The sequence below is a fragment of the Neofelis nebulosa genome, chromosome 4 (assembly GCF_028018385.1).
Source record: "Neofelis nebulosa isolate mNeoNeb1 chromosome 4, mNeoNeb1.pri, whole genome shotgun sequence".
Lineage (NCBI taxonomy): Eukaryota > Metazoa > Chordata > Mammalia > Carnivora > Felidae > Neofelis > Neofelis nebulosa.
This window is the reverse complement of record NC_080785.1, coordinates 6,322,943-6,336,666: the sequence shown is the minus strand read 5'-3', so window position 1 is coordinate 6,336,666 and position 13,724 is coordinate 6,322,943. Positions and strand designations below refer to the sequence as shown.

The following is a 13,724-nucleotide window of genomic DNA, read 5'->3' as shown; positions in this document are numbered from 1 at the left end:
TTCTGGAAGCCTCCCCTACTGGACCAGGCTTAGGGGTGCTGTAGTCCCCATAAAGGGGCTCAGGGCAGGGAAATCAACAATATGGGGGCACTGCATTGAGCCTGTTAGACCCTTAGAGCCCAGTCTCAGGCCATGACACCCTGTCACCTGGGAGCCCACAGTTTGCAGCTCTGTCCAAAATACCTCCCCACTGCCCAAGCAGGGCCGAACTCATGGGTCACACACACACCCCAGGAGCAGGTTAGGCACTGACTCTAAGTGCTTGGCTCTCAGTCTCTCAAAAACACAGTCAAGACGGCTGAGACACAGTACTTAGTGTCTCACAGTTTGGACCATACATGTTTTGTCCCTGCCCCCACACAGCCCCATCCACATCCAGGCACCGGAGTTAGGGATACCTGCACACTTGAGATGTCACACACACTCGGGATCCTGGAAGCCTGAGCTGAGCCTCCAGCCCTGCGCCCCAATACAGCCCCCTTGGCTCCAAACCCACGGCCCCCAGCACCAAGCCTTGCCCTCGAGACCCCTGGCCAGCGCCTTGAGGCCACCAGCCCCCATTGACTCGCACCAGCCCGAAGCACACGGCCGGGGCACGCCCCTCCATTCACACTCGGGAGCGCTCGGCCCGCCCCCAGAGCCCCCTCCCCGCCGGCCCCCTCCCCCACTCACTCTGGCCCTCAAACTTGCGGATGATGGTGTCCAGGAAGGTGTTCTGCGGCGCGACATGGCCCCTCCGCACCGGCATCCTGAGCCCATGGGCGGGCCGGGCGGGCCCCCACCCACCCCGGCCCGGCCCGGCCCGACACAGGCTTCGGGTGGCCCGGCCCGGCCGTGATCCCCGCACCCCGCGGCCAAGCAGACCACGGGCGGGGCCGGGACTCGGTTGCGGGCGCGGGGTCCCCGCTCGGCTCCCGGCTCCTGACCGCGGGCCGGGCCTGGAGCCGCCTGAGCTCGGGCCGCCCGGGCGCCCGCACACCTGTCTGCCGGCCCCCTCCGAGCCACGGGCCCCGCTCCGCCGCGTCCCCGCGCTGCGCTCCGCCCGCCCGAGCGCCGGGCTCCCGGCTCCCGCCCGCCGCGCCGACAGCCGCTCCGGCGCCCGCGGCTCCGGCTGCGCCTGCGGCTCGGCCCGGCGGCGGAAGGGTTAACGCGGCGCGCGCCCCTCGGGCTCCGGCCCCCGCCTCCCGGCCCCCTCCCGCCCGCCGCGCGCCCGCAGCACCGCCCTCTTCCCCCCCCCCCCACACCCCGCGCGCCCGCCCTTCCCATTGGCTGAGCAGCGTCAAGGGCTCCCCCCACCCCAGCCCCTCGCTCAGCCCAGGAGCCCCCGGGACTCGCGCGCCCCAAAGAGGGGGAAGGGGCCCCTAGGTAGGGGAACAGTGAGGGTAGGTGTGATGACCGGCCTTCAGACGGCCAGGGAGGGGCCTGGGGATTCCACCCCCGACCCCCGGACTGGAAGGACTGAGAAACCTGACTTGGAGAGGTCTGGCCCCTTATGCCCTTGTCGCCCACCACTCCAAGCACAGGCTGGATACACACAACAAGCGCCCAAAGCCCGCTGTAGGTGACACGGGCGAGGCCTGGGCCCTGGGAGGATGAGCCCAGGGTCAGGGGAGGCACGGGAAACGTGAAGGGCAAGATGATCTGCAGGCCCCGGGTGGGACGCGATTTGGAATAAGGGTGGGTGAGATTTAGGAGGGGCACGCACCCAGAGCAACCCCCCAACACAAACACACACACACACACACACACACACACGCGCGCGCGCGCGCGTACACACACACGGCCCTCTCTGGGGTTATTCGGGGCTCTCCTGAACAGAGAGGTAGAAAGGTACATTTTGACACGGCCTCCTAGCTGCGGGATCAAAGATAGGCCCCTGAGCGCGAGTTTCCAGCCTGGGGATCCCCTTGTGCGAGTGGCCCTCCCTCCCTCTGCAGCGCGGGCCAGCCTTGCAGGCCCAATCCGCGGCGGGCTCGGGGCCCTGCGGCGCTGCGGCGGCCCAGCCCCTCGGAAAACCCTGGCCTAGCCGCAGGCCCCTCCCCCCCGGGCCAGCTGGCTCACTCCAGCTGCAGCTCCCTTATTTAGGCAAGGAGGCCCGAGGATGCTCAAGGGCAGGCAGGGTGTCTGCCCGCCGCCTGCCCACCGCCTGCCTGGGTCTCAGTGAGGGTCTCTGGGGCACGGTGTCCCCGGTCTTCGCAGCCAGGCGGGGCCCTGCGAAGGCCAGGGCAGGGAGGCCGAGTGTTGACAGCTGAGCTGGCCGGTGGGGAGGAGTCGCCAGCTGAGCAGCCAGCCTCGGGTCCCCTCCCCTGCAGCCCAGATCTGAGGCTCCACTAGATGGATGGGGCCATGTGGGGGCCCCTGAGGGCTTGCAGCTGCCTCTGTCCTTGGAGCAAGGGGGTGGGTCTTGTCACCGGGGAGAACCATCATGGGATGTAGGGGGAGGGGAGGAACAAAGGGCAAAGAAGGAAGCGGAGTCTGGAAGGAGAAAGGCCCAGAGGAAGAGGTCTTGGTGAGACCACCCTACCCAGACTCGCACCTTCCACCCAGGAGCAAAAAAGATGCACACACCGGGGCCAGATGGGGCCACTGGCCAGCAGATGACACCTCTTTTTTATTTGCTGGTGGGTGGGCAGTGACTCAGGGAGGCAGCCAGTGGGAGAGAAGGAGGTGGCTCCACCAGCTGATGCTAAAAAAGACCAGAGGCTCTTGCCTGTACAGTCATTCCTTCGGCCCTCTCCACCTCCGGCAGCTTCCTTGCTCGCACTCCAAGACGCCTGGGGCCTTCCTTAGCACAACTCCCCTTCTTTTGTGACCTGGTGTCAGGCACAACAGCCCATCTGGGTACTACTGCCCAGCCCCTCCTCCACACCACCACCACCACTACCTACCCCCTGCCTCCCCGACACTGGGTTGCCTGCCCTAAGTCCAGGCTGATTCAAGTTGGAGCTGGGTGGCTTCCCCTCCAGACTGGGGGGGGTTGAGAGAGTCAGGAAGGGTTCGCAGTGTGGACAGGCACCAGGAGAGAGGATATGGAGGAGGACATCTGCAGCGTTCCCTTCTCTCCAGAACCAAGGCCGAAGGGAAGGGAGCTGGTCACTTGGCCTGGCCAGCTGTTCCTGCTGCGGTACCCGTGTTCCCGGGACAGGCCTGTGCTCTCATCCCGGGACAGGCCTGGGTTGAGAGGGACAGGGTCAGAGGGACACTTGATCCTCCCAAAAGAGAAAAGACCAGGCACAGAGTAGCCTTCCTCCTGGGCACAGATACAGGTGTGAAGAGAGCTGTTCCCTCAGGCTAAGGAGAGGCAAATCTCTCTCTCTCTCTCTCTCTCTCTCTCTCTCTCTCTCTGTCTCTCTCTCTCAGAAGTCAAGCAGAACGCAGGTTTCTGACTTCCTGGAGGTTGAGAGGAGAGTCTGAAGGCAGTCCCACTAAGCCACCCCCACAGCCAAGGATGGGGATGAGGAAGGGGAGCTGTGAAATGGGGGTGAGGTGTCTCCAAAGACATCCTTCTTGGGGCCACAGGTACCAGGCATGTAGAGGTATAGGGCAACAGAGAAGCTGATGAAGATGCCTGCCCCACCTTCCCACCCTCATTACCCCCAGATTAAGGAGCAAGAGGAAAGTGCCCAACCTTAAAACCCAGAGTAACCAGAATCTACCCATCCTACTTTGGGCTCACAGAGCCATTTGCAAAGAGGTTCCAGGGAAGACCTCTTCCCGAAATCTGCCTGTGACTGAGGGAAGGCAGAGGCTGTATTGACAGTGGGACACATAGGCTCCTCCCAGCTCCCAGAAAGAGACAATTTAGGGAGAAAAGTCTATGGAGAAAACATCCTGCCCATCCCACTTTGAGCTCCTGCTCAGTTTGAGGGAGTCAAGCCAGGGCATCCTGGAACGAGACAAGAAATTGAAGTCTGTGCTTGCTGGTGGACCCCCAAGGAGCAGGCCAGGCAAGACAAAGACAAAATAGGACCCAAGAGAGCAAGTGATAATCACAGGGGACTGGGAAGCAGTTCCAGTCAGATGGGCGCAGGCAAGACAGCTTAGGAAGAAATGATTCCTCAGAACCCCCCGCCCGGGGGGGGGGGGGGGGGGTGGCGTGCAGGGAAGAACACAGTGAGGTCCCTCGCTGTGCAAGGGGAAGTTCAGGCTGCATTGTGTGGTCTTATTTTTCTGTGGAACTGAGTCCTGAGAAACGGGATTTTTCAGATATGAACTGGGGTTGGAGGGGAGTAAGGTCAAAGAAGCCCCTCCAGAACTGGGGCTCAGGGCTTGCTGAAAGCAAGGAAGGAAGGGAAGGGAGAGTCAAAGGAGGGGAGGGAGGGCAACCCACCTCAGCCCCATAGCAAAGGAGCAAAGGAGCCAGAGCTCCCTCCAGTCACTGCCATCTACAAATCCCCCTGTCAACCCCGCCCCATAATCGAGGTCTCCCACCAACCTGCTACCAGCTGCCGGTGGGACTTTTCCACTGCCATGGGGGTATCAAAAGAAGCAAGGAAGGTGCTGGACACTAGGATTCGGGAAACCTGACTTCTGATTCTGGTTCTACCAATCACATCCATACATGTCCACTGGGGGCTTCTGACATTCTGGGCCCTAGGTGCCAGACACTGTTTGGGGGGGGGGGGGGGGGGGGAACAGAAGGGATAAGCCAGGATCCCTCATCCAGGTAGTCACAGTCTACTGAGGCTTGAGAAAGGCAGAGGGCAGAAAGAAACAGTGCAGTCTGCGTTAAGTGCTGTGGGATTACAAGGAGGTGTGTTCACCTTCAACTGGGGGAGTCTGGGAGGGAGGACCCTGCAAGGGAAGGAGGTTTCAGAGCAGGTCTTTGAAGATCAAGATGGGGCAGGCAGGAGCACTGTAGGTGGAAGAGACAACAATGAGCAAAGGCATCGAGACTGGAGAATAAAGATTAGGTCTGGGGACAAAACAGTTTGGCGTGGTGTCATTGGAGCATTAGACGAGAGCCGTTAGCACTAGACTGAGGAGTCTGGATGTTATTCTATGTGCACAAGAACAATGATGGCAGCTGAAATGTATGGCCCACAAATATAGAAATCATATTTGTCTTTGTATAGATCCTAGCATATAGTCAGTATCTGATAAAGTTCTGTTGAATTAATGAAATGTGTATAACAGTTTGGAGAAACTGAGGCAAACATGAGGTGTTTCAATTACTTATTGCTGCCTAAGAGCCATCCCAAACTCCAGGACTTAAATCAATGACAGTGTTTATTTTGTCCATGTCTCTGCCATTTGGGCAGGTTCAGCCAGGACCACTTGGTCTGCGCCACTCATATCGGGACTAAAAAGCTCATTTGCTCACATTTGGTGGATGATGCTGGCTGTCAGCTAGGGTTGGGGCCAGAACACCTAAAAGCCTTTCCTTGTGGCTGCCTGGCTTCCTCACACCATGATGGCTGGGTTGAAGGGTAAGTGTCCCAAGAGCGGTTCAGGCAACAGTTGTACCACCTTTAATAACGTAGCCTCAAAAGTCACATAAAAGAACTTCTGCCATAATCATGGCTCATCAAAGAGAGGAAAAAGACCCGCACTTCTCAATGGAGGAGTGTGACTGACATATTATAAGAAAAACATGTGCGATGGTATCTATTGGCAACACCATCTTGAAAAAATATAACCCTCCCCAGCAAGGTACGCAGTAGTCCAGGGGAGGGATGTCAAAGACTTGAACCAGGTCAGAGGTGATGGAAAGAGGCCTGTTTGCTGTGTAACTTTAGGAGGATCACTAAATCTCACTTTCCTTACCTGTAAAATGAGGAGACCAAACAAGCTGATCTCTGAGATCCTTTCCAGCCCCAACAGTGAGTGATTCCCTTAATTCTACACAACTGCACTCCCCACCCATCAACAATTCCTTTATTTTTCCCCAGCACCCAACTCCAGCTCCACCTCCTGCCTTTGCTTTCTGATCCAAGCTCCCTTGAGTCCAATGATGACCCCACAGATAGCACCCTGGTCCATCCTACGTATTTATTTCAAACCAAAAATAAGTGCAGTGGGGGACCCACAAGGGTAGGTGAGAAGACCCTCAAACCCATCAGCCTCCCACTGCACCCTGCTGTGTCCTCATCACTGTAGGGTCTCTTGAAAACAAATAGACCTATGGTACAGACTCCACCTGCAAGGAGTTCATAATCTAACTGGGGAGAACTAGTGAGCATGAATGTCATGAAAACAATCTGGTGTGACACTGTATTTCAGAGGGGATTTCAGAGGAGGGAGGGCTCTGACTGTGTTAGAGCACCAGGAGGACTCCCTCGGAAGGCTGGGTCCTCCTGGGTGGGCAGGGTTTTCTTGGGTACCCAGAGGGAGGGAGTGAACATTTTCATTAAGCAAAATTCCAATAGGAGTCAGATGTGGAGTCCTCCCACCGATCTACTTACTCCCAAATGACAAAGAGGGGAGGTCAGCTTAAATTTCCTCTGCCCGAGAACCTAATAGCCATCTGTATTTTTTATTTAGGGATGGAGCTCAGCCTCCTCAGACACAAGAAGGGGCTTAAGCAAGGCTCCAGAACTTATCGAATAGTAGAAGCTCCAGAATTATGATATAGGAGGCACTGATGGGGAGAGAGAACCTGATTATAAAGAGATAAGATACTGGTCTAAGATACTAAGATACTGGTCTAGAGGCTTAAATTTGCATGTATTCCTTTAAAATAATTATTTGCTAAGTACCTATTATGTACCTGACACTGTTCTAGGATATAATTGTTGTTTTAAAGTTTATTTATTTATTTTGAGAGAGAGAGAGAGAGAGCAGGAGAGGGGCAGAGAGAGAGAGAGAGAATCTCAAGCAGGCTTGGACCTGTCAGTGCAAGCCCAACGCAGGGCTCAAACTCATGAACCATGAGATCATGATCTGAGCCGAAATCAAGAGTTGGACGCTTAACCAACTGAGCCACCCAGGCATCTCATTGTTGTTGTTTTTAAATAATGCCCTCAGAGTTTGCAGAACCAGTGCACTGTTTGACATAGTTGGGGGGTTATTTTTGGGTGTTCTGAAGGACTAAAAAATATTAAGGAGCATATCACACTTTGATGCCACCCTGCCAGGGAAGCTGGCCTGGCAAGAGATCCCAAGCTCTCTTGGCTACACAGGTCCAGCTGGGCGGGAGCTCTGTCTCTGTCCAAGGTGCTGAAAGCCTTCCATGCCAGATTCAGCAGGAAACCAGGGAGGGCAGCGCAGGTGAGCAAAAGAGGGGCCCTTCTACGGACACAGTGAATATGACAGTCACCCCAAACCATGAAAATGCTTCAGGAACTGGCCAGTAGTTCCAGGAGGCAGCATACGGTGAAGCAAGAGCTGGCTTTGCCAACTGGTGCTAAGAAGCACCACTTCCGGTCTCACTTACGTATGTCCAGAAAGTGCCTTCCTCCCTCATCTCCACCCAAGTCATCAAGGAAAACATATGAATCCTCCCCTGAACTTTACATTTGAAATTCCTTGGCTTTCCCTTGGGGTTTGTGTTGCTTTATGAAATATTAGAGCCAGAAGGGAACACTTTCATATTTTAGATAAGAAAACAGATTCAGAGCAGTGCAGATTCTTTCTCAGGAATGTGCCACAAGTTAGAAACAGAGCTGTACAAGAAGCAGCTCTCCTGGTTCTTAGTTAAGTGATTTCCCACCCCCGACACCAGACCAGGTCAGGGATTATACACCACATATAACAAGAACTGAAAGAAATCAAGAATTCAAGATGTCTTTGTGTGGGTGGGAGGGTGTGCATTGGGGCGTATGTGTATGAGAGAGACAGACAGACAGAGAAGATACAAGACCCAAACAACTCTAGATACAGAGGTGGCTTTGTCAGTTCTTCATAACTATTCCCTGTTCATTCTGCCAATCTCATCAGGCAGAATCCAGAGCCTACCCCAGCTTGGGTGGGAGAATGAGCATGAGAATGCTAACCCCAAACTAACTCCACATCCTGAAGGGTAGCTACCTCATCCCATGAGTCATCAACCAACATGAAGGGCTAGAAAAGAGAACTCAGGTCCCACCAGGTCTTCCACTCCATCATCTCCCCAGTCTACTCACAAATAATTACCCCTCACTTTTCATGTGCCCCATGCTGTGAGAAAGCCCTAGAGAAATGCAGAACATACAACCCAGCCCCTGGATCTTGAAAAGTTTGCAATTAGTTGGGAAGAAAACATGCTTACATGTGAATAGATTATATATTACAGGAACTAAATACAATTAATGGCATCCAACAAGAGAACTCACATGGTCCTAGATTCCATGTGGCAAGAAGTGGTACAAACAACGAATGCTTTGACTTCAGAGTAAGGAGATATGGTTTTAAGGCTAGAAAGGGAAGGGAAGGGAAGGCTTTACAAAGCAGGGGTTAGGGAGAATTTGGCTGAGGGCTCAGGACACCTCATAGCTGTCCCTCTGGGTAATTAGCAGTCCAGAGTGGGGCCCTGTTGTAGGAAGATAGAGCTGATAAGGGTGTGAAGGTGATAGCAGAGGCCGATTATGCACGGGGGCCCCAAACGTCCAGCAAGAGAGGATTCAGTTTTTCTCCCCTGAAAAAGAAAGGGATCAGGTGCTCCCTCTTCTGGATGCTCAGGGCAGAACAATATCTAAATTAGGATCCTCCAGGAACTGAGGTTGGCCAGTTCCTACAGCGGCCTAGGCTGGAATTTAGGAAGCCAGACAACAGAATGGGAACCCCAAGAAAGGACTGGATCATCATCAACAGCAGGAATGTCTAGTTCTATAATCATTGGGGGTCAAGGGGCTTATAATCCAGTTGGGAGGGCAGGAAGACAACATAATGTCTAAAGAAAGGAGTATCAGGGTTTGGGATCAGGGTCTCTGTATTTCACAAATCAGGCTACAGGATCCATAAGCTTCTCGTCTCATCCTGGGTTGGAGAGAGGGCCTGGTCCCTCCCTAGAGCACCTTAGAGGCAGGGAGAAGGGGTTCCGCCTAGCCAATCCTCGTGATGGTTGCTACGGAATTTCCATGCTGGGCACACTTGATGTTCAAAGCCACAGTTCCCAAGAGACCCAGCACCACAGCAACCACACCAGGAAACTGGGCCAGGCTGAAGGATTGGAGGAGACAGAGAGGAGGAGGGTGGGGGCAAGGGGGCAGGCCTGTCAGACCAGTCCCTGACAACTGTGGCCTCCTATGTGGAGGCCCTATGGCCTGAATCAGGGGCCCCCATGATCGTCATTCAGCATTCCTCAGCTTGACCCTTAAAAACTCTTCATTTTCTGGGGCGCCTGGGTGGCGCAGTCGGTTAAGCGTCCGACTTCAGCCAGGTCACGATCTCGCGGTCCGTGAGTTCGAGCCCCGCGTCGGGCTCTGGGCTGATGGCTCGGAGCCTGGAGCCTGTTTCCGATTCTGTGTCTCCCTCTCTCTGTGCCCCTCCCCCGTTCATGCTCTGTCTCTCTCTGTCCCAAAAATAAATAAAAAACGTTGAAAAAAAATTTAAAAAAAAAAAAAAAAAAACTCTTCATTTTCACTCTGGATCCCAGGAACAAAAGGCAATTTCAAGTCCCAGTGGATGTGAAAACGTTCATATTCATCTTGATGTTCTTAGTCCAAATTAGCGTTGAAGGGGCAAGGACCAGAAGAGGAGGCAGGTCAAGGAGGAAGTTCCAGGAAACACTTGCCCAAGGGCACATGCATATGTGTGTTTACACATATACACACATACATATACACATACATATACACACACACATACATATACACACTCACGTACATACACACTCCTGCTTACACACATGCACACACACACAAACACACACACACAATCTTTTCAGGTCTGTGGTTCAGAAGAAACTGTCTAAACTTCAGAGAGAATCAAAGCCTGGAGATACCCAGGTTTCCCTCACAAAGATAGTGCCAACTCCCCAGGAGCTCCCAAAAGCTGACCGTCACGGGTCACTCCCAGAGTAAGGTCTTAAGAGTCTCAAAGGTCTCTCCACCCCCTGACTTTCCTATTAGTCTGAAAGCCAAGAGACAGAAGAGTATCCAGAACAGGGTCAATGTGACCTAGGGAGCCCACCTGTGCAACTGAGGCAGCATCTACAAGAGTCTACGAAGGGAGGCCCCAAACTCCTTCCCCCAACTCTCACAGCTGCTAGAATTGCCTCCTCTCTCAGGAGCCCTGGAACCTGATGTTCATGCCTCCAGTTGTGCTAAACGTGGCTCCCTGCACCTTCAGTTCCCCATACTGGGATGGCCTGTGCAGAAGCAGGGAGGTTTCCCAAGAGAAGACACCCCTCTTCTCCCAGGGTGGGCTGGTCACAGAGCCGTCATCAGGAACTTCAGGCTTTATGCAAACAAACCACTTCAAGGTTCCAGAAGATTGATGTGGACGCGCACCCCAGATGGGCCCAGAGGTGTGTGCCCCTGGCCCTTGCTCATCCTGGGTATCATAGACCAGGCGTGCCGGAGTCCAGGCGTTTTCTCCAACCTCTTCTCTTCAGCTCTCTGCTGCCCTCATGTGGCTCCCTCAAGAAGGGCTGGGGCGGCACGATGGCTCCACAGTGCCAGCACAGGAGCCCCCTTTAGACAGGCAACATCTCCCACTGCCTGAGCCCTAAACACCCCAGACCCGGCCCAAAGCCCCTCCGCCAAGCATCCAGCCTCCACCGTATCATCTGGAAGCTGAGCAAACCTCTCTGCTCCCAACCCAGCCAGCATGTGTTACATCAAACGGAGGCTCCTAGCCGAAGAAGGGTGCTCCCCTCCCTCTGCTGGGTTGCCCCCCTTCCCTTCCCTTCCCTCCTTTCCCCTCTGTTCCCCACCCAGGCCTTGCCAGCAGGCAGGAAGGAAGCTGCTCATAGTGGGGAGGGTGGGGCACTTCCAGCTCACACTGAACAACTCCAGGTTGGGCTATAAAGAGTCAGGGCCTTCCGCTCCCGTCACCCGCCACCCTCAACACCCCCCAGAGCCCTACACACCCCCCCCTCAAGGCCAGAGCCTTCCCTCCCCCAAGGTCAGGGCATCCCATCTCAAGCCCTGCCCAGTGCTCTGCTCTGAAGGGAAGGCAAGAACAAGGTTTGCATCTTTCTCAGGGAGCAGGAGGAGCCACAGGCCTGGCTACCTACCTAAGAAGGGTCTGTCACCTGCACGGACCAGGGCAGATGGGGGTGGGGTCTGGACCAGCCTTCCCAATGGCAGAAAACACAGCCACTGCCAGGGACCCAGGGGTTGGGCTCCCAAACGGATTCTCTTCAAAGACCTTCCAGCTTAAAGTCCCACAATCCAAAATTAAAAACTTTCCTATCAGTGGAACTTCAAGTCTGCAGGTCTTGAAATTTTTGTCATTTCAGAAATTACTCTTTAAAATGCACCTGCTAATAAGAGCAATGGTCCACTGAGCCGCATAAGCCTTAATGCCCTAGCAGGGATGACTGACAAAGAGCAAAGTGGAAAAAGACATGACTGGGCAGGGCCCTGAGGAGGGAAGAGAAAGTCCCCAGCCCACAGGTGGAAAATTCGGGAAGGCCAGAGTCCCTCACTGGAAGTTAGGACCCACAGGCCAGTACTGGCCACAGCCCCAGGAAGAGTGGGAGAGGAAAAACTTCCCTGTGGTGAAAGATAAAGCTTTTCTCTGTCTTTCCTTTGACGCTTTCTCCTCTTCCTAAAACCTCTGCCATGGCTCCCTCTGCCCAGATCAACGTCAATATAGCCATCAGCGCCACCGCGCCTCGTGACCAGAAAATGCTCCTCCTTGGGACCCATCACCTTTCACAAGACTGACGTTTTATTTCGGTTCATCCAAACCTGTCCCGCCTCAGCCGACCCCTTTCTCGGTGGCCCCCTCCCCTGCCTCCGGAACACAGCTTCCAGTCTCTAGATGGCTGCACATGCTCACAGCTAAACAACCAATGTTCGTGAAGCATATACCTGGTACAGTGCACTCAGGCCCAACAGGATCCCTGATGAGAAGAACTTGACCTGGGTCTTCCGGAGCACGCACGTTCATGGGGGAGAGAAGTCAAAGACAGACAGCAAAGCTGCCTAAGAGCCACCCCTGGGAGGAACCAGAGCAAGAGATATTCCCAGGGCCTGGAGGCAGGGGAGACAAACAGTGGCCTGGGGGGTGGGGCAGCATAGAGAGAGGGGGTGCTGAGGGAGGCCTCACAGAGGAAACATACTGGGGCTGTGTGGTGGTCAGGTCCTTCAGGAAGTACGCCAAGAAGGAGCTAGAAGCCAAAGACATCCATTGGGAGTCATGTCTGTGAAAGATAAAGGGAAGGCAATGGAAGCTTCCAGAACAAGATGTAGGTCTGATATCTGTGAATGGAGAGAAGGAACAAGGATTAGCCAGGAAGAGGCTCAGACCACAGTGAGCTCTGGGAGGCTCTCTGCCAGGCCAGCAGGGGCTCTGCATAGTGAAGACCCCGCAGAATGGGAAGCAGAAGTGGAAAGGGGCCTGAATCCACCTCCCGCCTCGCTGGGAGAAGGGGGCGAGTGGGGTGGCGGCTCGGGCTCCGGGGCCCTCGGGGGCGGGTCTGGATTGGGCTTGGACCTTGTGCGTCTGCCTCCCACTTGCCCCTTTGCAAGAGAGCGGGAGCAAACCCTCCAGGTGTTCAGGAGCTGAGGCCACTTTGTGTTTACAAGGTCCCCTCACCCACCTCCCCCCAGGCTGGCAGACCCTACCTTCCTGGTGTGACCCCAGAGCTCACGGTACAGCCTGTTCCTTCCGGCTGATCCGCCTGCCCGGCTCCCACCCAGGCCCACCCCAACCTTACCCTCCACTGCTTTTCAGAGGAGCCCAGCCAACACAAATCTCCGTGTTTGTTTGTCTGCCTGTCTGCCTCTCCCAGTCTCTGCCTCTCCCAGTCTCTCACCTTCCGTTTCTTTCTCACAGCTTCTGTGAGTCTCTGTGGTCTCAAATCCACGAGGCTCTGACCCCTAGACCAGAGTACCCCAGCTCAAACCCTCTCTCTAGCCCCCCGCCAACCCCGTGGCTTAGAACTACAAACCCCAGTTTGCACGACGGCCCGAGGTGCCTGAAGAGGGCTGCTGTGCACCTCCTGCACCCTGGGTATTGTAGTTTCCCCATCCCTGCACTCTTGCGAGATCTTCCCGGTGGGCAGGCCCTGCCTCAGCACTGACCGCTGGGCCTATCCGCTGACCTACCACCCCCGGGGAAGCGTGCGTCACTGGATGACAGGGTGGGGGTGGAGGCCCTGGATGGCAGCTTCCTGCTCTTTTGTGTCCCCCATTTGAGTCATGGGGGGCGGGGGTTCCAGGAAATTGGGGCTGGGAGGGGAAGGGATACCCTAATGCCAGACTCAAGGACAAAGGGTCGCTGAATCCTTGTTGAGCCTGTATCCCCAAGAAGCCAAAGGCACTCAAAGGTGGGGGTCCAGGAGGGCTTAGCTGTAGACAGAGTGGGGAAGGAGAGCACCCGGAGGGACCCTAGGGGTGCCCGTGGTCACTAAGAGTCCGGGAATCATCCCCTGCTACTGACACAGCATTCGCCTCCCACCCAAGTCCTCGGGGCAAAGCCAGCAAGGGCAAGGGCCAAGTCCTCCACTCTGGCCAGACAACACTGACAGGCCTCTCTGACCCTCTGGTTGTCCACCCTGCCGACTCCTCCCCTAACCCCTACCCCCTCCCTCACTCCCACCCTGCCCCAGGGCTCCAAGAACACCTGGCTTCCCACTTATCAGTCCTAGTCCTTTGAGCGGAACCCAGGCGTCCGGCCCCCCACCCTCTGGG

At 55.5% G+C, this 13,724-nt stretch overlaps 1 protein-coding gene across 4 annotated transcripts in view; it reads right to left on the bottom strand.

Annotated features, from left to right (window-relative positions):
- Positions 1-1,165, bottom strand: part of KCNH2 (potassium voltage-gated channel subfamily H member 2) — a 32,637-nt gene extending 31,472 nt beyond the window's left edge. The window contains exon 1 of one of the 4 annotated variants that reach the window (XM_058723821.1): positions 673-1,165. In XM_058723821.1, the coding sequence (XP_058579804.1) occupies positions 673-748 (76 nt within the window). In that variant the 5' untranslated portion in view covers positions 749-1,165. The remainder of the gene's footprint in view (positions 1-672) is intronic. The other 3 variants (XM_058723819.1, XM_058723818.1, XM_058723820.1) reach the window with 3 other exon arrangements.
- Between the last annotated feature and the right edge of the window lie 12,559 nt (positions 1,166-13,724).